Here is a 25,599-nt window from a genome sequence, read left to right as displayed (position 1 = left end):
CCCTGAGCGCCGCGATAATCATCTGTCCTCTGTTTGTCCTCTTGTTGCTCGGACATGTTGTCCTGTAAATTGTTCAGTGTCCAAACACATGAGGCTCAGATCCCATCTGAAAAGCGCAAGTTTAAAAAAAAGTGACACCCCACTAGGAAATGAGGGACGCCGCAACACTGAAGTTAGTGCTTTTTCAGTGGAAGTGAAACTTACTGTGGATCTTTTTTCCCAGATTTAAATAACTGAGACGTCAGTCATGCTGTATAATTGCACTGGTGTTCAGTCACTTTAATTGCTTCTGTAGAGTCCATGCCAGGTAATAGAAAAGTTTTCTTCCTAAATGAGATCATTTCAAATCCCTCACTGCACAGAGGTCTGCAGAAGAGCACTGACTAAATGAGTAAAATGACTTTCATTTCAAAATGACATCTCCTGAATAAGTGACACATACTTGAACAAAATTATGTTGAAAAAAGGCAATTAAGGTAAGAAACCACAGGTAGATACAAAAATCCTAAAATAGGTTTAATGACAGTCGATTAAAAGTGCTTATGTTGTGTTAGGTTGCCAATTTAAATACAATTTACACAATTTACAATCAGGTTTATTTAGTCGTTATACTGAGAATGTGGAGTGTTTCTGCAGAATTCAACGGGGGAAATTTAATACTAAAGACCTTTTTGAGACCATTATGAATGCAATTTAATACCTATTTTTACATTCATACTGGCAAAAAAAGCACAAAGCACATGAAGGAAAATCGGTATTGGTTCCATAATGGTTAAATTCTCATATTTAAGACATTTTAAGGCCTGAAATTCAGATTATTGGATTTTAGACTTTATAAGACCTTGTGGATACCCTGATGTGGAGTGTTTTTTTTAAAGCTATACAAAATTATCAAAACTTTACTGATTGTTTTGGATATTTCATTTAATCAGAGAAGTTATGAAACCACAGTATCTCAAAAATGATCCAGCCATCTGGAAATCTGATGAAACCTCCTGCTATTGTCATGATTTCTAAGACAAAAATCAATATTTCTGTCCTACCTTGACTGAGTTCAGTTCTTGGTCCAGGTGACGGAGTAAAGATGAAACGTTTCTTTCTGTCTGTAGTTAAAATGTGCTGCCTTTCCCCTTGCCTCGTCTGCCCTTACAATGTGCCTGACCTGTATAAATAAAGGTCAAATTCAAACACGAGGGCAAACAGTTAAAGCATTTCACTTAATAAAACTTTATTTTGCTACATATTTCACAGTTTTATAAATTTTTGCATTTGACTCTACTAAAAGATAAATAAATAGAAACATTAACCACAACCACAGACAGACAAAGGCAACTAGCACTTAGACCAGTACAAAGCCCCCTTAAGAAACAGACACACACACTTTAATCCACACGGACATAAAGAAAAAGCTTTTTGTTAGATCTGCAGCTTTAAAGACTTTTAAGGCAGCACCTGAGAAACTGAATCCAGGAGATAAGAGTAAGAAGAGATGGAGTGATAAGTGAAAAGGAGGGGTACATCACAAGGAGGAAAGTTCAACAACACATGAATGCAATTATTAAGTAGTGACTGAGCAGCTCTTCAGATTTAATTACATTTAGTTTTTTGTACAGTATCATTGGCTGTAACAGAGTTTAATAAGGCAGTCTGTTCACTGTGAGGATTTCATTTTGCATATGTTAAGAAATAAAAGTTTATTTAGATGTCGACTAAGAGGCTAAAGCATACTGGGTGACCAGTGATTTTGTGACTTAAGGTTTAAAGTTACATTATGCGGGTTTAATATGAACATTGTCCCACTTATACTGCTGAAATAACACCCAACTCTGAACCTCTACACAGCTTTCAGCCTCTTTTAGAGAATTGTTTCCATTTGTATAGCTGTTCATGAACTGGTATGGGTGGTACTGGGGTCTGTTCTCACACACGTGTAATTAAATTGTTTGCTGTATAAAATAGTAAAAGAAAAAGTAAGTAGACTTTTCATTTTATCAAGCTAATTAATGCTTTAATTGGCAAAGATCTCTCTCCAAGCAAACTTCTTCGTCTTTGTTTAACATATAGATACTATGTGACAAAATGTCTGTCATCACTTTGTTACTGTCGCTGTAGCACGATGGATGTCAGAATTTGGAATGAAAAGCTTCTGTTGTTGTATATTTGTTCGCATTTCTTTGCCAAAAATCATCATAATCATAAGTAAAGTAGTCATGTGTGATTTTTGCTAAATCTGGAAGGCATGCTTGTTAGGGAAAATGAAAAACAACAACAAAAAACCCTCCAGGACTCGTGCAGCGGGGGATTCGGCTGTCGTCAGCCGTCTTTAGCTGCACCATCTATCAACTTAAGCGTGATGAGATGAGCTCTGAGGCTGCATCCACAAGGTCAGCACACAATTTGGAGGTCGTTTTGGGGCTCTAACCAATCTTCCACAGTGGACTGAGCAGCTCCATTAGTCTACTGTCTATCCAGATGGTCTGTTGCCAGTTAAAAAAATCAATATCTTCTGCTCTCATCCGATAAAAAACGCTTTAAAAGACACATAAATGATCAGGTAACACAGGGCTACTGTGCAGAGGTTCACTGGGTTCACTTCTGGTTTGTGCAGCACAGATTTGGATTACTTCAACACAGCATATTATGTTAATGAAAACACAACGATGAACGACGAACATATGTTGTGAGGGAAAGCACTGTGACACAGAGATGTGTCTAATTAATCCAAGTCCAAAGTGGGACAATGTAAATGATAGCAGTGTATAATACATTTATTCCTCAGTAATGATTTCAAAGTAAATTCTTCATAATTTCAAATGTGTCAAATATACCGTACTACTTAGCAGGTGGGTTATCTTGCCCTAAGGGTCCACTAACAATGAAGCACTTTGTTTTTCAAGGTTACAATTGTGAGTCTTGATTGTCAGAATTGTCTTAAAGCTGTTTTGAATGCTATAACGCCAGATAAGAAAATAACCCTGAAGGAAACAATCAGTTCTTTGGCATAAACATTCAACCATAATGGGATGAACCCTTGAGTCTTTACATGTGAAAGTCAATGAGAAAGAGAAAATGAGGAGTAAGTGTGGCATGACGAGTATAAAAAAACATACACATACAGAGCTTATTAAGGAAAGACAGAGAGGTTGGGGTGAGCAGGGCAAAGAAAATAACTATAAGTAATAAGTCGCAGACAGAAACAGTAAAGGTGGGATAAACTGTATTAAAACAAAAAGAAAGAAATTATGCCTAGCTTGGCGTAGCTTCAAGCAAACACACTGTTTGCTTCTAAATCTTTGCTCTACCTAAGTGGTGACAGTAAGAGGTAAATAGGTGTCCAAAGACCAGAGCAACACATTAAGAACAGAAAAAAAAACACACACCATTAAAAAAGTTTCCCATTATAAAAAACATAACCATCACTCTTATCTAATCTAAACCATTGGCTCATCATCACTGTCTTCATCCCCCTTAAAGAGTCCCTGAAGGGGTCTTAGGGTGGAGAGAGGGATGGAGGAGGAAGGAGGATGAGTGGAGGAAGAAGGGACTGGGGGAGGAGTGGAGGAGGGAGGGAGAGTGAGGTTGCTGTTGTAGCTTGTTGAGGTGCCGGCCGCGTTGCTGCTGCTGCCGCCGCCGCTTCCTACACTGCTGCTGCTGTTCTCCTCCACCTCCCTCTTCACGCCCTCGATCCACACCTCCGTTTCATTCTCTTGGCAATGATGGTGAGGGTGATGGTGATGATGGTGGTGGTGAGGGGGAGAGAGGGAGGGAGGCTCGGGAGCGGCTGGAGTCGAGGGAGAGGAGGTGGAGGTCGGAGAGGAAGGAGCAGTGGGAGAAGAAGGTGGAGGTTTAGGGACAGAGTTGTGTTTGCTGATGTCGCGGAAGCTGGCGAGCGGAGGACGGAGCCGGACACCAGAGCGCGTGGAGCCCTCGATGGCCTTCTGGAGCTGGAGGAGGAGGAGTAGGAGGAGGAGGAGGAGGAGGAGGAGAGGAAAGGATGAGGAGATACAGTGGTGGAGGAAGAAGGAGGAATGGAAAAGGAGAGACAAAAGGAAAAATTAAAGTAGAAAGACGAGTATGAGTAGAAAGAAAAAGACAGATAAGAGGAAAGAATAAAATGATAAAGAAAACGAAAGAAATGGATAAAGAGTAAAGGAGAAAATGGCGGCTAGCAAGAAACAACAGTGAGATTGAGGAGTGATGGGATGGATAAATTAAGAAAAGCATAAAGACAAAAAAGGTTTATGGACGGAGGAGTGACAATAACAGGTAATGACAGAATGAATGAAATACATCAAAGAAAGCCTGAAACATCCAAAGAGGATATTGATTATACTAACAAAACACTCATACATAATTCAAAAAGCTTCATGAAAGTCCAAGAAAATCAGGAACAAAAAACAATTTGATTTTGTTTCCTTCAAAGTCAAGACAGACAAGGCAAGACTTCAAAAAGTTGAGTGTATTAAAAAAGGAAGAAGGCTTTTTTGGACTTTGATCAATGGGAATTTCATCAAATTTACTGCTTACCTTTTGTTTCCAGGAGACCTTTACCAGACAGAGTTTAAATAAAAAAATAAAAAAATAATTAAAAAACACTCACACAGGCGGAAGTGAAGTTTCTTACCTCTTTCAGCGCCACTACTCCTACCAGTTTGCCGATACTGGTCACATAAGCATGACTTAGCCCCAGCAGTGAGAATAAAGTGTGAGTCTGTGGAGGGAAAAGGTCACGTGTCAAATTACGACAAACTTCTACCCCTCACACCAGGACGGCCTTTTTACATCCGTCTGTGAAGCCAGACAATTTACGGACTCTGTGCTTCTCGGTCAGTTCTGTCTAGACACAATGTCACAGAGACGGGAAGATGGAAGTAAACTGGCTTGAGGCTCCAGGTGAACCACAGAAACAAAAAGTCCTTGAGTGTGTTTCCATGCAGTGAATATTCTAAGGTTACAGTCTGGATGAGCTCTATGTATGCATCAGCACACCTCCACCACAAAGACCCCTTCTGAAATGAATAACCTAAATATTCTGGATATTACCATGAGAATGACATTATCACTGATGAATAAAAAACCAACAGCAATGGTGCAAACTGTTTACATGCTTCAGTATCCAACAATTATCCTGCAAATCCTGGATCACCTTCAGATTTGTTATAATAAGGATGTAAGCGTTTGGCAGCAATTGTACAATGCAGGGAAAATCTCAAATTACTGGTTGTTGCAGTTTACATCCATATCTGTCCAGACTCATATAACATATGTAGATTTGAAGGAATTAAATAAATTCACGTTTATACTGGCAACAAAAGTACAAAGGATATGAAGGAAAATCTGAATTCCATGTCAGTTTTGTAGTTGTTGCCACGGAAAAACACATTTAAAAGTGAGATGGAATACTAATGCAGACATCTAGAAGTTAACACTATATTGACATAGAGCTGGGCCATATAACGGATAAACCAGTGTGCAGGTTTGAATTTCCTGTACAATATGAATTTTATTCACCGGTGAACTTCGGACCAACAAAAATAAATATTTTTTCTGCACCAGTAGAAGATTCAGTTTCAGAATGTTCGAACAAAAATTCATCAAAGGTAATAGCTGGGCAACAGCAGTAGCTTAGGGAGGAAGCTGGTTATTACTTTGGGTGCATCTATGATTTATATGGAATGCAACTGCTGCCTTTTCAGAGAAGAGAGAGATTCCCAGACTGCCCTCACAGTGAACATGAAATAAAATCTCCTCTTCCTAAGCAACTACTGTTCAATTGTCAGTGAGCAAGGCACTCAGTACCCTGCCTCTGTTCCAGTAGAGCCTCTCTGTGTTTGTACTGGTCAGCTCCCAGGAAATAAATGAATTGTGACACACACAATGTGGGTGTTTCTTTTATTTATTTTTCTGGCAGGAATAATGGTTTTAAAACAAGTAAAGTTTGCCTCATGATGAAAACGTTCTTCATTTAGAACCAACAGGCACAACTCCCACATAGAACTGTTTGGGTGTTTATGTAATAACCCATCCGCCTACTGACTACAGTAAATAACATTCTGTTCTCAGTCAAAAAACGAACCGCTGTAGTGTCTATCTCCATTTAGTTCGACGACACCGTGTGAATAAATCCGAGTCTTCACTGAGTGTTCTTCATGTGCCATTACTCCTCTGTCAAGGTTACCCACATCCCCGGCTGAATGAGACGTTACATAAGTAAACAACTTAAGGAGCTGAATGCGGGAACATCAACAAAAGACTTGACGACTGCTCCAGGTGCTGAACTCCATTTATATGCTTCTGTGCTTGTATAATACCGGTGACAAAAAAACATAACTCTTGTCCACGGGGAATTTACGCCTTGCAATTAAAACAACTGCAGGCTATCCATCCAAGTAATTTCATGCAAACTATTATATAATGAATAATACATTTGAATGAAAATGGAAGAAATTGACGATATTTACTTCGTTTCTTGAATATTTTTATGCTTGCTTGAGACATTTTTCCTTCTTAAGTGAGGTAACATTGCAATAACTGGTGATGGAAATTAAGTTGGATGAATAAAAATTGGCTCAGGCTGATACAAAGGTGATATTACTGGAGTTTGAGTTGATTCTGTGGCCACTTGAATAGTCACTTTATGCTGTTGGGGATTTTTTTTTAGCAAAAGGGGCTCAAACAAGTGTTGAATTATTACTTAGCAACTACAAAGTACAAGTGGTTGTGACAAACACCTGCTGATTAAAAACTATGTAACTGATCTTTCCAGTGAGAATGGTCGTGAGCATTTCATACACTAAAATATAAAGCTAAAGTAATTTCAGTGGCAAACATGGCCGTAGCCACTCATAAGGGTCACTGAGATCTGGACATTAGTAATCATTTCCTAAAATAATAACTATGTCTGAGGTGTGGAACTCGTTAGATGATGTGACACACATATAACGAGTTGTGCACATCCATTACAGTCCTGTCATTCTATTCACTCTGTGGGCGAGGGGGCTGTAACCTACATACATGTGTTTGTTCAAGGTCTGATCTTAACTGTTAACCTATATGCTTTCAGAATGTGACAGGTCTAAACTTTTGCGCATAGAATCAATCAGGAGTTCAGAGTTTCTGCTCTGACATTTTCAGTGGTGAAAATATTCACGGAAGTCAAAACAACACCCCCGTTTTCACAACCACGCACAAAACTCGCTACATCGGCCCCTCAGGGACAGAAGAGCTGAGAGGATAGAGTTTATTTTTAAGGGCAAAGTGTGTTTGCATTTAACCACTGCTGCCCAGGCTAAATGTTAAAGCTCAACGATGGATCGATAACACTACCGGCTGTCATGTTTTATGTTGTTTTAGTGTTATTTTTGTTGTTTAGCCTCCTGAACTTTGGTTGCACGTAAGTGGCTACTCGCTCAGACTTTTGGACTAATGTTGTAATATTGAGGGACAGCTAGGAAAAATGTGAATGTAAACATCATTTAAAGCCAACTAAATAACAAGAGCTGTGTGTGTGTGTGTGTGTGTGTGTGTGTGTGTGTGTGTGTGTTGCTGTATCCAACTTTACTTGATAGACAATATGCTATCAAAGTAATAATATAGCTCCATGTGAAAAAGAAATAGACTGCAAGAATTCATTTTCTTGGCAGTGTTGTCTAACTTTAATTAGCACCCCGCAGCTACCAGTTAGAGTCCGAGTTTAAGAGTGAAAAGAGTTTTCGTTTGTTTTCTACAGCCCTAGATTCATGCCTACATCCTATTTTCATAGAAACTAAACTACTGTAAAGAAGCAAGGTGCTGTGAACAGCTGTGCACTCTGAACGCCTGCTGACTTTTGTCACGCCTGTTTGTCTCCACCAACCTTGTGTAACGATGTTCTCTCAACCAGCTGGAAAGGGGAAGGGTCTACTCGTATCTCATCGATTTCCATCGGTGTGTCCATCTCTGCCTCTTCCCACGCTTTGATCTGCAGCAGCAAATAAGAAGCAAGGTCACATAGGTGGACGGGCTGGCATCAGTCCAGAGTTTCTCTCTTCTATTCCAATGTGTGAGTTCAGCCAGAGGTAAAGATCAGCATTTACTTTTATGATGGGTCATATACCTACAGTATAGCATACATTATTCACCGTTAAATAAATCATTACACTGAGCGGTGTGTGTGAAGGTGTGTCCGTTTGTACAATCTGTGTGTGGCAGAAGGAGGGAGGTGTCGTTAGCTACTACTAAGGAGTTTTTTGCTGCTGTGAAAAACCTTGACACCCTGTGTTTCGCGTCCTTGCATGTCTCTGGTCTCCCCTCTGAGATTTAGGATGTATGACACCTTTTAGCCTCTCTATGGATTTTACCTACAAGCCTCGGCCTGTTGTGACAGGGGCAGCAGTCTTGTAGAATTTACAGGGCGATGTTATGGGGCATTTTGGGACAGTGCCAGGAAGAGAAAAGAGAGAGAAGCAGACAGAACAGGGCTGGAGGGGACAATATTGTTTTGGTGCGCTTAACAAAAAAAAGATGTCTCATTTAAAATTCTGGGTGTGTTCACACTGCAGTTAAAAGGTGCCCCAAATCTGAATCTTCTCCTCAAATGCGACACGGATCTCTAACACCTGTGACACACTGTGACATGATTTTTGAATGTTAATACTGTCATTTACCAGCACTGACTTAATGATAAATAAAGATAAGAGCACTCATTTGGGAATGTTCATACCATTCCTTGCTTGTCTTAGAACAGGTGCACATGTATCATTATCATTCTGTAAATGTGTTTTTAGATGTTCTGTTGGCAGACACAGGCAAGGTTTGTTATTTCTGATGTTTTCAAATCTGATTTTCACTCTTTTTTTTAAGGGTCAGTTCACCCAAGTTTATGTCTTCTTATATTTAATCATGCAGAAGGGTTTAGTTTAATATCCCCTGGTTCAATCTCTGAGATCCACAATATAACAAAAGATAAATGGAAGAGAAAATAATTTAGATTGTGAAAAAAAACAACATTCATTTTGTACTCGAAGTTTGGGGACTCAACACAGGCGTGAGTATTTGATCACAATGCTGTAAATAATTAAGCAGACATTTGTGTAAAACCATGCAAATCCATCGCCCCTCTGTCATTACCATACCTCCTCTGGTGTCATTGTGTCTGACAGGGGAGGAGGACAGGGCTCCTGGAGACAAAGAAAGGAAGAGACAGATGAGAGATGAGACATGTTTGTGAGTGAGTTTATAAAAACATCCTCTGTCACTTCTGTCCCTATGAGCCGGGCTGGATGTCACCTCTAAATCCAGAAGGCATCATCTGAATCTTACATGAGGGGAGCAAAGGGAAAGGTACAAACCAGTACAAGTACAAGCTGTTTCATATTGCTTTATACATCACAGAACTTCGTTTCAGTTGGGAAATCTGATTACTCAATATTTACTATTGGATTCATGTATATCTGCCATCTGTATAAGACACATTACAATGTATAAAATATAGTTTGAATATTACAAGCAAATACAATAAGTGATCATTCTTAATTTTCTCAAATTGGATTTCTGTCTCTTTCACAGCAATTGTGACCAATCACAATCACACATTTTTTGTAATCAGGCTGCTGTCATCCAGTTTCTTCTGTTCATCTTTCACCCTCACGGCACATCCAACAGCTCTGTGAGTAAACTGGATGCAGAAGGTGAAATTTAGGCCAACACCTGCTGTGACCTGTTTTGTGAATCTGAATTTATTAGCGATGTCCCTCGTTCATTCACTTTCTGTTGCTAACAGAGTGCAACGGTTGTCAGGTTTCTATGTCCATTCGCAGCCGGGAGCTAACTTTGTCGACAAAACACAAATGAATGGAAAGACCTATTTTCAACTTCACATGATATTTTTTTTTTATCTCCCCTGTACAAAGTCAGTGATTGCATTTCTGCATTCATATTGTGTATCACTGGAACCACAGCAATTATACTAATGCAAGAAGATGCTGACACTATTACACCAGCCAGATAATATTTTAAGGTCAGTGCCTGGTTACCTTCCATCAGAGGCTGGTAAAGTGGACAAACCTGATTCACAGCCAGAGTTCAGTCATAGTTTGGCTTTATTGCTGGTGGCAACTTCCTACTGTGAGTCTATTTGATATTCAGGGCTGTAGAATTGTGGCGCGCTGCTGTAAAAACAATCCCCATGCAGGAATAGGATTGAATCCAAACACATAATAGAGAATCAGACCGGTAATTCACAAGCCACAGCAGTCGGCACAATAGAAATCAAATTCTAATCTTGCAAGCTTACAAGCATATGCTTATTTCCAATGTGGTTTTCATTCCTGCACGTATAAACAGATGACATGTATTGCTTTCCCTGTGAGCCAGGCTCACCGCCAAGCTGAATAATAACTCTACCTCCAGTATCTGGCTTCCCCATTTCCATATGAGAGAAGGTTGGAGAAAAAAAGAGGCTCGACTTCGGGGAGTTTGTCTGAGGATGAGGAAGCAGTTGTGTATTCATGTGCTTCTGTCAATCAGATAAATGTGTATCTGCCTGAATAGAAAGCAGACCCCATAATGAAAAATTCGCCCTGCAAAAAATAATGGATAAATATTTATATCCTAGCAGTGCCAGTGTGATGATATGGTTTTGCCAAATGGATAGGGTTATTTGCATTTCAGTGATTCATGACACAAGGGAAAATGTCTTAGCTCCAGAGTACACTCCAGACATCTCTGAACAGTTAGCTGAACAGAGAAAGGGCACAAAGGTTTACAAAGACAGAAAATACACAGACATGTAGAGACACGGGATGTAAGTGAGCAGAATTACCAACATGACATACAGAGTAGAGACAAGTGTGCTTAGGACTGGGCAGACATTAGTCAAAGTGCATTAACACACACACACACACACACACACACACACACACACACACACACACACACACACACACACACACACACACACAAAACCTGTGACTGTCCCTCTGTCTGTCTGCTCTTAGAGGTGAAGAGATTCCTGAGTGTTTTCCTCACAGACTGTAGAGGACCTTTTTCTGGGAGAGAGAGGTGAAGAGGGAGATGCAGTCGGTGAAGGTCAATAAATTATACAAACACAGCTTTTTGAAAGACTTACAGCTTCTGGCGAGAATAACCTAACTGCAAATGGAGGTTTTGAGAGACTGCAACAACCCAAGCAACTCCTTATTGTTGTTGCCTGGATACCATTTCACTGGGAGACTGTCTGTTGTTGCGTGTGATAGGCTAGTTTACTGTGCCACAATTGATATACACACCCCATCTGGTTACTTGCAGTGAACATGCTGCCCAACCCTCCCTCATCACTGTTAGGGCTGCAAAGTTATTAATTCCATTTTTTTTTTTTTTTTTACATCTGTTGAGGTCTGAGACAGACAAACTTGTTCAAGTCCATGTGGTAAACAGTGTGAAAGGAAGACAAATTAATTAAATAGAACAATTTAACCTTTTATTTTGTGAAATAAATGGTTGTAAGGACATATAGGTGGCTGCATGGTAAGACTGACTTGGTGGGAAGTGAGGAGAACAAATGTGACACTCACAAGAAAATGACATGACTAAAAATATATGGCATGTGTTTGTATTTGACCTGCGTGTGTTTGGATTGGCATTAAAGCTGCTACTAGCTGCTATAATGTAACACTGTTCCTCATAATTCGATTAATTCCCATGGTTTCTCCTTTCATACTTTATAAGCACTAAGAAGATGTGTTTGTGTCCTCTGGGCACTAATGTACTTAACACATATGAGAACCCGGTTAGCTTCATAGACCATCTGGGCTCTGACTAAATGCTTAGTCATATCAGCTGACATATTTTTCTGAGGAGAAGTAGGGGAGACAGAGCAAAGAATAAATCCTGTTACATCACCCTAGTGAGCAAAACTTGTCTGAAAGAATCAATATTACTATGACAAGCCCCATAAGGCTTTCACTGCCCGGCCTCAACTCCATGTCACCAAACTCCACAAGTGTAAGTGAGATAAGGAAAAGAAATCAGAAATTGTAATTGCCCTCCAAAGTTTGATTTGTTTCTGCATTAAACTGGATGTTGATCTTGATTTGGGATTCACGAGTGGGTGGTACAAAGGCAAGAAACTGGAGCAAGTAAGGCCTTTATCCTTTGCATCAACTGGAGAAAGTTGTCCGTGCTTTTATCACATCCTATAAAGACTTTGTTAATTCCATTTATTCCCTTTCCCAGAGGCAGCTAGTGCAGAGATAATGTATGATTATGACACTGCCACTGACATAAAAAAAAAACCTAAAAATGTACTCAGGAAAATAAAATCTTCTCAGCTCACCAGAAACAGAAGCAGTGTGGTTTAATGAAGGCTCCTGAGGCTTTGGGGGAGGCAGGGGGCCGTTCCTCTCCTCCTGCACCGGGCTGCCCTGCAGACGACAACTAGACATAACTACGTAAACCTTATTAATAAAATCACCTTTTAAAACAAATGATAAAACATGTTGGACAATAAAATCAGGTCTTAAAGTAAGTAAAAAAGATATTGTGCATCTTAGAATAACTCCAAGACACTACAAAGGAAGAAAACACTCATGGCTTGAAAAGAAATGTATAAAATAGGAGCCCCACCTTCTCTCCATCCTCCTCTTCCTCATCATCTACGAAGGCAAAGGACTCCCAGCTGTGTTTCTGAGACTGATTCTGCTCCTGTAGGCTCTGACCCTGAATCCAAATCCAGGTAAACAGATCGATACAGACTGGTGTTGCCACAAAACCAGTATTGAATTCCAAGTGAATACCAAACTATTCTACTGTGTTTAACACCAGTGTGTCCTTTTTAGTTCTACTGCCTCATTAAAACGTGTTACATATTTGATGTTTCTCCTTTGGACTTCTGAGGTGATATAGAGTTTAATATATAGCTGTTTGACTTCCCTGTGTGGAGTCAATACTAAATAAAGCCAGGCTGCAGCAGCTTTGTCTTATACAATATTTGCATTTCTACTTTTGGCTATTCCAATGTGCATGTATCCATCCTGTTCATGTCTTATTTCATCTAACAGAAAACCTCTGCTTACACTAAATGATGTGGCCTTATGGTCTTTCACCAAGTCAGGATCCACATTCATGAAACTTTTATCAATTATTTATCATTTGGGGTTTCTTGAAGTGGAGTTTCCTTTCATATAATTTTTCCATATCCAAATCAGGTCTAAGGATAGGATAGGATACAGTCCTAGGAAGGATATTTAAATCCCTAATTTCATCTCAGATGGCTTGCATGTTTTTGTTTTCGTCGCCATGGAAACAGCTTCCACTAAAAACAAGAGGGACTCAAGCAGCCTCATTTACCGACATAATCATCATGTAAATTAAACACAACCTGTTCTGCTATTTAGGTAAAAAATTGCTGTAATCTGCAGTGCACAAGTTTTTATAATATTGTATATATTTTGATAAGTAAAATCAAGAAACAAATGGGAATTTGTGAAGCCTATCTGAGTCGGTTAATAATGGGAAGGACTTTCGTACATGACATAGAGTCTTTCATTAAGACACTGAACACCAACTAACAATAGTGTCTCTGACTGTCCTCACCTGCATCAGGAGTCTTCTCTCTGGCGACAACCACCAATCACAGAGAGCCAGAAGCTCCAACCTGTCGACACTGCCCAATAGGATCATAGAATCTGGAAGCAGGAGAAAAAAGTGTAACACTAAAAATAATAAACCACAGACTGAGCTGCCATGCTCATTCACACTGACTTCATTGATGCTTTGACAAAAATATTCCTTAACAACACTAAGTAGGCTCAGATTTGGGTCTATGTAGCTTAGTGATTAAATTCATAATGAATGATTTTACCTTTTGAGTCGACTAGTGGGATTGATTTGAGTGAGGAGGAGTCCAGCAGGAGTTTGACTTCTCTGTATGTGGACTGAGAGGATATAAACTTCACCTTTGTCACCATGATGTCTTCTACAAAGATGTTGTACTGGCTGTAGGAGAGACACACAGGTGCAGAGGTGAACTGAAACATCATGTATGGTGCATTTATCTAGGACATCAGACTGAGGTTGTGAAGAACAAAAAAATTCAAGGAAGAACCAATCAGCGTTGACCATTTGGCAGCTCTACAGCAGAAGAGGACCTCTTTATTCCCTTACATGGAGACATCTGCCGTGAGAAAATCAGCACAAACCTCATGTGTCCGAAGCCCAGCTCTGGCAGGTACGGCAGCTTCTTGACCTGTATGATGGAGTCGTACAGGGAGGGCTGCAGGCCTTGGGCCACCATGTTGGCCAGGATTACTGCCACCATCATGGGGAGGATGTGGGAGATCTGGCCTGTCAGCTCAAAGCAGATAACCGCTGTGGATACAGTGTGAGTCACAGCCCCGGTCAAAGCTGCCGCTCCTGTCAGAGACATGGGATGGGATGATGAGGGGAAGGAAGGAGGGAGGGAGGTGGGGGTAAAGGATGGATAAAGAAAGAGAGAGCATTGGAGTAACAGGGTGGAAGGATGGGTGTTAAAGAAGTAAAGGAGGATGACAAAAAACTAAAAAGAAACGCGAGTATGGAAAAAGGAGTCGAGAGGCAGGATAGAGCAAATGAACAAAATGTTAATGTACAATACGATAGACATATTTTAGGCAGGAAGAAAACATAAAGGATGGATAGAAGAAAAAGGAGAAAAAAGGAAAATATCATGGGATAGTGTGCAGGTGAAATGAAGGAGGAAGAAACAAAAATAGATTAATAAGGTATGAGAGTGGCGACAGGAAGCACACAAAAAAAAATATTGGAGAGAGAAGGATAAAACGGATGACACAAAGGACAGAGTAGGAAGGAAAGGAGGAAGTAAGGAGGGATCAAAGGAGAAAGAGGAAGGATGGGCTTTGTAGGGCAACAGGAGTAGGATTGAAGGAAGGCCGCGTTTCTGGGTCAGTGGCTGAGGTGAGGACAGCAGAGGGAGCCCGCAGTGACATTTAACTGTCAGAGCAAAGTGGCCACATGCTCTGATGGAAAGGAGGAAGAGGAGGAGGGGGGAGGAAGACAACGAAGGGAAGGAGATGAGGAAGATTGGGTGGGGAGGACAATTTGACAACAAGTGACAACTTGAGGGCCAGAGAGGTTGACAGGAGAGGAGGAGGAGAAGTTGGAGGAGGAAGAAGATGAGAAAAGTGACAGGAGAGACGGAAGAGGACTTCTTGACCACTGCTGACAAACTGAGGGCGCGGGAGGCAGACAGTTAAGGGGGAGAAAGAGGAGGACAGGGAGGAGGCAGAAGGGAGGTGGACAGCTTGACAGTAAGGCTTTGTTGATAAGGGTTTTAAAATGGGCAGTGCTGATTGATGATTATTTGTACTTGAGAGGATGTGCCCGGATTACATGATATACTGTTAGGTCGATGGTAACCAGGATGGTATGCTGGTTCTCAAACTTTGCCCCTGCGTGTTACTCTGGCTATGTCAACAACTAATCATAATTGGAGGCTGAAGGAAGGTGAACAAAAGTTGCAGTTGACAAAATGTGTGATAAAACTAAGGGGGATTGCTAAGAGGAGGAAAGGGAGACTAACCAATGACTGCGTACCCTCCAGGGATGATGCGGTAAAGGATGCCATCAAACACAATCCCATGAGGAAACAAGGTGGCCATGATCTCTCCTACCAGCCTGCCGAATGCAGCTCCTGCAAGAGGAAAGAAAAGTTAAACAGTTACCTTTCACAGAGCTAAAAAATAAAAGATGTGAAAACAGGATAGCAGCCTCTGTGTTGCAAGTATGAGAGCAACTTAAAACCGGAGTCAAATACCACGTATGTTCACACATACTTGGCCAACGAAGCTCATTCTGATATACCTTGAATAGCCTTTTACTATAATAAAATAAATATCACATTAATTCTGAGACATCTGTATGATTGCTGTAGACAAACAGAAATATCACTAATGGTCTTTAAACTGCATTTTTCAGTGTTTATCAGCAGAGCAAACAGAACTCATGAGCGTTTCTAGTGACAGCAGATGGTGGAAAGGCTGATGAAAGAAATCACTTCCAACAGGATTATGTCCAAAAACATCCCGCCAGAGAGGAACGCCTGTAAGAGCAACAATCCTGCTTTTCTTTTTTGATGAAGCTCCTGTAATGATCTAATTTAAAAAGTTTGTAAAATGTTGATGCTTTGTGCCACTGCACTGCATGAAAGGCCAAAACCATAGAGGAACACACACACACACACACACACACACACACACACACACACACACGCATACCCACACGCATACAACATGACACACCGTATCTAGAACTGATTCATCTGAAGTTGTTTACAGCTGATAATGATGAATATTTTAAAGGGAAATACTGGTAAAGGTCACACTGCGAAGCCTTTCACACTACAAAAACAACAGATGAACTCCAAACTACTGCAAATAATCACTGATTCCTTAAATGTTTATCTGAATAATAGTAACCTGATATCTAATGTGAAAGTTAATGGAACAGGAACCTTCAGATACAACGACTGAACAACGGAAAACAAGATTTCAGTTGCTAATCATAGAACTTTAGTATAACCACAATGACTAAAAATATTCAAAACAATACTCAAATGGGCAAAAACTGGCAAATAAATGTCCTCATGCAACCGTAACTACAGTATATAAAGGCTACAAGGGTTTTTGCTCACCCAGTATGAAGACAGGCATAAAGGCCCCAGAGGGAATGGGCATGGTGGTGGCCACTGCAGACATCCAGAACTGTAAGACAAGAAACATGCCACACTATTCAGACAGAGGAACTGTGGATGGCTTGACGGACGTGTACAGAGCCTCAATCTATCAATGTTAGAAACCACTTGTAGACACCATCAAAAGGGCCAGCAAACCGTGTGTGTGTGGGGCGGGGGAGGGAACCCAATCACCCTTGGTTGTCCATGAGCAAGGCACTTAATCATCAGCTGCTCCAGTGAAGCTGCAGAGTGCGGTAGCTGTTTCTGGGCATTCAGATGACCGTGTGTCTGTGCAGGACTGAGTGGGTGAAAAGATCAAATGTGCATAACTCCTCCGCAGAGAAAATTAACGCTAAACTCCCCCTTCAAATGTCACTTACACTGTTTGTCTCCAAACAATTTCTGTATTCATCAGAATGTAACTTCGAAATAGCTCGCCTAATAACACGCTTTGTTCTTGGCTGCAGAGAGCTCATCAGAGATAATGATTACCTTTACACAAGCTGTGTGTGCGTGTGTGTCTCTCTCTCTCTGTGTGTGTGTGTGTGTGTGTGTGTGTGTGTGTGTCTGTGTCTGTGTGTGTGTGTGTGTCTGTGTGTGTCTGTGTGTGTGTGTGTGTGTGTCTGTGTGTGTGTGTGTGTGTGTGTCCACAGAGACCGAGAGACAGAGAAGGAGAGTTTCACCAGCATCCCTTCACGGGCACCACACGCTGGGCTTTCTCTTTTTGATTTGAAGGGAATGGTGAGAAACACTACATTACCACTTTAACAGTCCAGATTACTATTCTACACATCATTTGTCATCATCGTTTGAGAACTTAATTACTGTGTTACAAGATAAAAACTCATTAGCACGTCTCTCACAGGGTGGCTGCTATCCTGATGACAGAGAGGACCGCGCTCGCTGACTTCTTCTCTTTTAATCCTGACAGCCCAACACAATCATGCAGAAACACACAACGCACTAAAACGGGCACACACACAGGCATTCAGCACACTCTTTCATCAGTGTCACAAATCCTGAGATAGATGAGAGCAGAAACACTGAGTCACGGAGTTAGCTACACTGTTTGATAGAGAACAATGCGGATATGGAGTAAAAATAAGCTGAAGAAATATGGGTTCCTGTTCATGTGTGATAAAGAGAGACAGAGATGGAAATAAAAACAGGTGAATAATAGCAGAAAAATGTCGACTGGAGGTTGCTGGTTCGGACTCATCGTTCTTGCCAAAACTATCCAATAAATACACAAGCAGCATGACGGCTTTTGTGCTAGCACTTATTTTGACATTTTGTTTTTCAGGTGGATAGACAAAGAGAGAACACCTAATCATGTGTAGGTCAAAGGGAGATAGGGAAACAGAGGCAGAGAGAAGCATGTGGGAGAGAGGAAGATCCAGAGTGCGTGTTTGAGTATGTACTAGAGAAAGGCTGACAGCAGCAGAAGGCAACAAAAAAGCAGAAATACGCACAGTGTGTGTGTGTGTGTGTGTGTGTGTGTGTGTGTGTGTGTCTGTGTGTGTGTGTGTGTGTGTGTGTGTGCTTGTGTGTTGTGAGGAGTTTTATCAGCCAGCTGCTTTCGGTTTTGGTTGAATTAGGTTTTCACTACAGGGAGCCACTCTGAGAAACACCATGACTAAACCAATGCAGTGTATGACGTTGAGTGACAGGCTTTAATATCCTGTTGATAGGATTATTTATATGGCACTTCTGGCTAATTTGACTTTAGACTACAGAAATAAGATAAATAGATATTGAGAAGTCAAAAGATGAAAATGATATATGACAAACTATGGAGGTCAATTTTAATGATCTTAGACATCTGCATTGTAAAAGAGGTTTTTCTTTCCAATTTCCATTCCTATGGTCAGAATTAGAGTTGACTGACAGCAGCTTTTGGTGCTGGGAAGCTTTAGACTTCCTCCAGATGAAACAGTTCAATCCCGACCTTAAAGGTTTAGGTAGAAAGAAACTCACAGCGTCACAACGCCAGCCAATACAACATGGCTGTTGGTCAGATATACTTACTGGTATGAGCAGAACTTTGTGTCATGTGACTTTCATGTAGACTGAAAAGTTTGGTTTTGTAGTTACTGAGGAAGTAATCTGCTTTTCAGTTTCTCACTGTTCTCCGCTAGAGCTCTTGAGAAGCCGCAGATCTTCACCAAACAGAAGGCAGCAACAGCTTGCTCCTGTTTTCTGCAACAGCCAACAGACTGTAGGCGGGTCGGGACTCAGAGTATTTAGAGACCAGACTTTGTCTGTCTGTGTTTTTCATACATGAAACACTTGAACTCAGAAGCTAGTCTGGTCACACCATTTATAAATGAAGAATAATACTGGGGGTGGACAGATTGATAGAAATGCAAAAGAAAAAAAGAAAAAGATATGAATATAATGAGGTTAAAGATGAGGAGGGCTGCCCTTTGACTTCAAAACATGATTTTTGGAAACATGTTTGTGTCTTGGTTACAATTCAAGTTAAACTGAGTGCTTTAGTTTGGTGGTTACACCGTTATTCCCCAGTGGGTCAGAATTATAAAAACTAGAACAACCTACAGTACAATACCCAGCACAACTTAAATATGTATAGAATAAGGACTGGGACCCATTGGTTTTGGAACAACCACAGTCTTCGTTACTATTCTGCATACTAAACTGCTGCATGGTCTGCTCCATTGACCTTCAGCAGTATGTTTTATAAAGTTGCCCAAACTCCCATTTGGGATTTTTCACCCATAATTAGGATTTCACATCAAATCACAGAGGCTGGATCAAAACCAATGTGGTACTCAATGACATTGGCACCATAAAGCAACAGTGAACACACTGTGTGTGTGTCTCTCTAGCTGTCATTACCAACACACAGTCATTTGCCCCACAAATAACAGTAATTCATCAAATACCTTGATCTTGCAGAAATTGTGTGAATGTGTATTTCTGTCATTGCCTTCACACGCAAGTGCCGGCGCTTGGTACATGTCCATCAAAGACATGGTGGACATGTCTTTAACACATGTCCATCAAAGCCGTTGCTGATAAAAGGCACCATAGTTTTGGTTTAAAAAAATAATCAAACAACTGCATGAAGCATTCCACTTGCCAGAACACAGAGTTTAGTTGCCCCGGGCAAGCAAGCAAGCATTAATGTCGAGTCCTGTTGTAAGTCATAACTACCCCAGGAGAAAAACATTTTTTTGAGCAGGTGAAGACCAGGATAAATTATATTTATATATATTTTTTTGAACATGGCTACTCATTAACTGATGGTGAATCATGCTGCTGCCAGCGTGGTGCTCTCTCTATCTGGGTCTGATCAGGTTTTGGATCGGGTGTAATTATTCTCAACTCTATTCCGATCCCGTCATCCTGTCATCAAGTTTCTTTTGGATGAAGTCCTCTACTCTGACATTGTCTGGATGTTAATGAAACCACTCATTAATTTGTATGGGCGGGAGCAGTTACTGCACTTCGGAGAGGTCTTAAAAATAGCCTTGGACATCACATGACCATGCAATGCCTGCATAAGACCTGCATAACTCCCACTAGACAGTTCTCTGTGCACAAACCCACAAGGCAGGTTATGCATCTTTATATTATCTGTAAACCAGTTAATTTGCAGTGATTAGTTGTCTTTTGAGGAGCAAACAACAGTTTTTGTAACTGATTCTACAAGCACCATCGTGGTCTCTTTGAAACTCTGTTAGTTGCCTTATGCTGCTTTGATGATTCACATTCACACCTAAGACAAAACATACTGATTATTAACAATCGTAATGGTCTGTGTAGCTGCCTTGTTATTGTGCGTCCATCCATCCATCCATCCACCCTCTTGTCTGGGGTAAGATTACGGTGAACAAAATCCAGAGATACTCCTTTACTTGGTGCAGCAACTCACTCCCAACCTTGACGGAGCAATCCACCATTTTCTGTTTTTGTTATTATAATTTAGTTATCAAAGTTTATTTGGGTTGTTCATGTGTGTTAGTGATCATTTCTCTACTTGCGTGCACTGTGGAATGTTTGACAGACAGTTTCATCAACGTTCTGCTGATTCACAGTCAACCCAGCACCGAGACCAGATTTGGGTGCATGTCGATGCAAATAACAACTGACAAAGCAAAAATTGTAACTCCCAGTGGTGTGTGTGTGTGTGTGTGTGTGTGTGTGTGTGTGTGTGGTGTGTACGGCTGCTTTCAAGAAAACATAAGAATGCAAGGATTGCTGGCAGTGTGCCAGCATGGTTGACCTTGGACAGGAAGAAAAGGAGGAAGACAAATACACAGACACAGATACACACACCAACAGATGTCCCCATCACCAACACACAACATGAGTGACCTGCAACCATAATTAAAAGACGAAGGTGATGACGAAAATGCTGACGTCAGGTGGAGCCACACACACACACACACACACACACACACACACACACACACACACACACAAACGTGCACCCAACTTGCACTCAAACACACATTTAGACATATACATTTGTGCATAATCTAAACACGTTTGTACACACACACACACACACACACACACACACACACACACACACACATTTCCCAGCAGCCACAGACCTTCATGAGGAAGAAGAGCAGCAGGATGAGGAAGACACTGACGTCAGGGTGCAGCCAGGCGGCGGAGCGGCCCAGACCGACTGGAAAAGGAGATCCCGAAATCTTTGTCCACGTAAAGTTGTCAAACAGAGAGTTGATGCACTCCCTGGGCATCAGCTGGAGGGGGAGGGAGGAGAGGGGTGGAAAGGAAGGAAGAGCAGAGGGAAGGAGGGATGAGGGCAGGTAGTATGCAGTAGGTAGTATGGAGGGAGGGTTAGGGTGTGAGTTGGGAGGAAGGTGAAGGTAAGAGTGGAAGAGATTGAAGAGGGATGGATAGAGAAGACAAAAGGGATGGGGAGGAGAAAAAAATAATGGTGAGAGAAGTACCAAAAAGGGAATCGGGGGGAAAAGAGAAGACAAAATGAGAGAGAGGGTGGAAGTGAAGAGAAAATGAGAAGAGAAATAAAGAGGGAGGAAGTAAAGAGGAGAAAGATGAAGATGTGTAAAGGAAACTGGAGACAAAAAAGGGGGAGAAGGGAAGGACAAAGAAGGATGGGGAGAGAAAGTTAGGGTTAAAGAAGGTGAAAAAGGAGTTATCGGGTAAGAGAGAGATCGAGTGTATGAAGACAAGAAGGGTGAAAGTGAGGGATGTGAGAGGAAGTGTAGGGCAATAAAGAGTGGGGAGAAGAAGCCAAACAGAGGAGGATATAAAAGAGGGAAGGAGAACAAGAGGGTTAGGGAATAGGAAATAGAAAATACGATAGGAAGAAAAGAGACAAGGAGGAAAAGAAAAAGGAAAGAAAGGGAAAGGAAAGAGAGTGAAGACATTAAAAGAACGGGGAAATAAAAAAGTAAAGGGTGGAAGAAAGTCAAGTGGGATAAACAGGCAGGAAGTCATCCAGAAAGCTGGAAGCAGACGGGTACGGGTGGCCGTGTCCAATGACTCATTCTCTTTAGATGACTCATGAATGACTAATTCACTTCAACCATTTTGCTCCACATTTGCATAGATGCCTCTGAATTTGCTCACAGGCACAAAACGCAGCGCCTGCCGCATCTGCATAACGCCGCTGCGGGGGAAAAGCAACACCAACGTCATTTCAATTTTTCTACTTTTTTTACTTCCTACTTGAGCTCGGGTTGAATCGGGGCCCTGAAATTCATCGCTGAGTGCGAGAGTGGAAATGTTGAGAATCCGCTCCGTTAAAAGCTGCTGTTGGCCTCCACAGAGCAGGATGTAATAAAAGGCTTTCCTGTGCCTTTTTGAAGTTGTGGGTTCACGTCTGGTTCACAACCCATGTAGCATTTAATCTCCTCTCGCTGTGCTGCTCCTTCTGTCACTCAGCACTGTGCTATCAACTTGGACTGGAAGGATTTCATTCCCCAAAAGCTATATGAACACTTTTTAGGGAGGAAAAGTATCCGTCAAATACAGATTTATTTTCTAAAGTAAAATGATTTAAATTTAGATATCACTTCACCCCCCCTGTTGTGTTAGAACGATACTGTGAGTTTGTTATAAAGGTGTGAGACATTTCTGCAATTAGGGTGTGAAAGACATGCACCGAGGGCATAAAAGAAAAAAAATAACAACAAAAAGACATGTTAAGGTGTTGCTGACTGACATATGCACACAGATTCACAGCATTCACTTACAACAACATATAACACACACCTGGTTCACACTACGCGGTCTATTCTGAGCGTCTGTGAAACACATGATTAGCACAGGGCTCTGGGTGGGGGAGCTTTCACCTTAAAACTCCTTTTGTACATGTGTTCTGCTATAAGGCGTGTCGCTTCCATTCATGTAGAAACATGGGCACTGACATCACAGTGAGGCCACAGATGCACATTAATAGGACACTGAAGGTTTTTCAGAATATTCAAGTATAGATTTTTGTTCGGTTCATGCGTATGCAGCTCATATCCTAAATGTTAATCCCAATTATAGAAAACATGAGAGTGTCCCACTTTATCTAACCTGCTGCCCCACAAACATAGAAGATAATGTAGCTTTGGGATCTGTACATGTGAACAACATGAATTCCTTTTACACTTCTTACACATTTAAGTGAATTTATCCAGAATACCTCTGCCAGATCAAAGTTTGTTGCCGTTTTTTCCCTCAAAGGCGCACGAGGTAAATGTTCATGTTGGTGGCTCCCGGCTCCCTGTGGCATCGAGAGGTCACAGTTTGAAAAATTCTGGACTTCAATACCCCAAAATCCTGTGATGTAGTACCCATAAAGGGAACACAGCAGGCTTATATTTATCAAGACAAAAGATCTAAGAGTTTGTTGGTTAGTGCTCAAACTCTGCTCTTTGGATTTGCTTTCTGGTTAGGACACATCATGGCCTGTAGATGGATACTGAACACCACAACTTTTTTCTCTGTTGTTTTGAAGCAGGTGTGCTTTTACATTAGTATCTGTGTGTAGTGGTGTTGTAAAACATGTAAATTAGTTACCGCTGTTTGCTTTTGTGGGGTGACATTTACTGCTGGTTTTTGATGATCAGCTCTCTGTAGCTGTCAGCATTGCACGCTGGTACAAACAGATTTACATGCCCTGTATTCTCCTTTGTTTACATAAGAGACAGGAAGATATGAACTCTGACCTCTCCTGCCATGAACTGTCCAAACCCGGGTGGGAAGGTCAAGGTGGCGATGACCAGCGTTACCACGGCAGGAAAGATCAGCCGGCTGGAAGGGAAAACAGAAATGAGTTTTATTAATGAAATTATCGCTTATCTAATCCAAATCCTTAACAAAACACAGAAAGCACAACGAACAAAGGATAAAAACATTACAAATAGATATACAGATGCATACGTCCTACGCTGTGTATGTAAATAAGCATATCAGTGATGATAATGAATGAAGACGGCTGGACTCAGATCAGATATAAAGATGGACGACATGGCCGTTTTCCCAAAAGTGAAGGCAAAACATCTTTGCTGTATCAGTCATAAACCCCACCCCCTTCCTGATAGCAGATGGGACATGGGCCAAACTAAAAAATCTAAGTACATGTCAATAATTTTTCCCAAAAGATAATTTGTGTCATTTTAGGTAGTTCTTATCAGTGATGCTCCAAATAACATCAATAGAGCATGATGGCAGCGGCCATATACGGGATATTTTGGCTTCATTTTTGTACAGGAAGAGAAAATTAAGACATGTGAGCCGTCTTTATATACAGTCTATGATTCAAGCTCAATACTTTTATTTACCATAATTTTGTATGTCATCTTTATACTGTGTGTATATGCAATGAAAACTAATTGTTAATTTCGATTACTCAAGTATGAAGATTCTGTACCATCTCTAAGTTTTACAAATTGCAGCAAATATTAAAATATCAACAATAATAACACATAGAAACTCACTATTTGGTCAGAAAGCGGGTCATGGCGTTGGGTCGCCTCATGAACAGTACCACCTGTCTGTTGAGATAGACAAAGAACGCCCCGAGGAACCCACAGGAAATCCTGCACAAACAAATGAATTTCACAATCGTCTGTAACACCCTGTTAATCATAAGGTAAATGACAAAGTGACAAGGTAAATGACAAAGTAAGGTTAGTGCCACTAGAAACAACAAATATGAGAGAGAACTGAAAATATAATTAAATGTCATGTTTTATGTCTAGTAAAACTGCATCATCTCATGAAGCTGACCACCTGTGTTCCATGTCTCTCTTTCCTCCCCTGAGGTAAATGGTGAGCTAATAATTGGATTCTCCATGTTTCAAATGCTACATTTACATAAAGTACGACTTATTAACATTTTTCCATTTTATCCATTAAGAAGTTTGGACACACACTGTGCACACACACAAGAATGCTTTCATATAAATCTTTTCAGTTTTCCAGTCGCTCACCCAATGATGGCAAATGCTGGCAGCTCCTGCAGGTCAAAAGGGAAATCCATGCGGAAGTTTGTCCTGAACAGAGCAGTGATGGTTACTAGAAGGAGAAGAAAAGGCACAGAGTGAGTTTTTAGTCATCTAAATTAACAGGATACGTACAGGTGATTCTTTTAGCATTTTAAAAATAGGATTTAGTCTTATAACAAACTTTACTTCACAGAAGCAGCTGCTGCTGTAGGATTTTTTTTATAGCACCAGGTAAAAAAAGGCTAGGCTTGTCTAGAACTTAAATTAACATTTTTATTAAACACTCAGTAATCTGAGTCAGGCATTAAAATACCCTGCTGCTACATGGTGGCGGAGGACACCCTCTAGTGGAAAATAATGCATGCTGTCCCTACATGATGCACCTCCAGAACATACATTAAAGTCAGTGTCACTAAAAAAAAAAACATG

General features: G+C 40.9%; 1 protein-coding gene across 1 annotated transcript in view; it reads right to left on the bottom strand.

Annotated features, from left to right (window-relative positions):
- Positions 1–1,203: 1,203 nt before the first annotated feature.
- Positions 1,204–25,599, bottom strand: part of LOC127357424 (chloride channel protein 1-like) — a 36,932-nt gene continuing 12,536 nt past the window's right edge. The window contains exons 9-24 of the mRNA XM_051389636.1: positions 25,156–25,240; positions 24,661–24,762; positions 23,890–23,974; positions 21,292–21,447; positions 16,667–16,736; positions 15,557–15,667; positions 14,178–14,391; positions 13,841–13,974; positions 13,573–13,664; positions 12,604–12,696; positions 12,314–12,401; positions 10,945–11,027; positions 9,114–9,158; positions 7,856–7,960; positions 4,625–4,711; positions 1,204–3,944 (exon numbers count right to left, since the gene is read on the bottom strand). Coding sequence (XP_051245596.1) covers positions 3,432–3,944; positions 4,625–4,711; positions 7,856–7,960; positions 9,114–9,158; positions 10,945–11,027; positions 12,314–12,401; positions 12,604–12,696; positions 13,573–13,664; positions 13,841–13,974; positions 14,178–14,391; positions 15,557–15,667; positions 16,667–16,736; positions 21,292–21,447; positions 23,890–23,974; positions 24,661–24,762; positions 25,156–25,240 — 2,063 coding nt within the window. The 3' untranslated portion in view covers positions 1,204–3,431. The remainder of the gene's footprint in view (positions 3,945–4,624; positions 4,712–7,855; positions 7,961–9,113; positions 9,159–10,944; positions 11,028–12,313; positions 12,402–12,603; positions 12,697–13,572; positions 13,665–13,840; positions 13,975–14,177; positions 14,392–15,556; positions 15,668–16,666; positions 16,737–21,291; positions 21,448–23,889; positions 23,975–24,660; positions 24,763–25,155; positions 25,241–25,599) is intronic.

The sequence above is a fragment of the Dicentrarchus labrax genome, unplaced genomic scaffold, assembly GCF_905237075.1.
Source record: "Dicentrarchus labrax unplaced genomic scaffold, dlabrax2021, whole genome shotgun sequence".
NCBI classification, from domain to species: Eukaryota; Metazoa; Chordata; class Actinopteri; family Moronidae; genus Dicentrarchus; species Dicentrarchus labrax.
The sequence above is the reverse complement of the archived record's forward strand: the minus strand, read 5'-3'. Positions and strand labels throughout refer to the sequence as shown.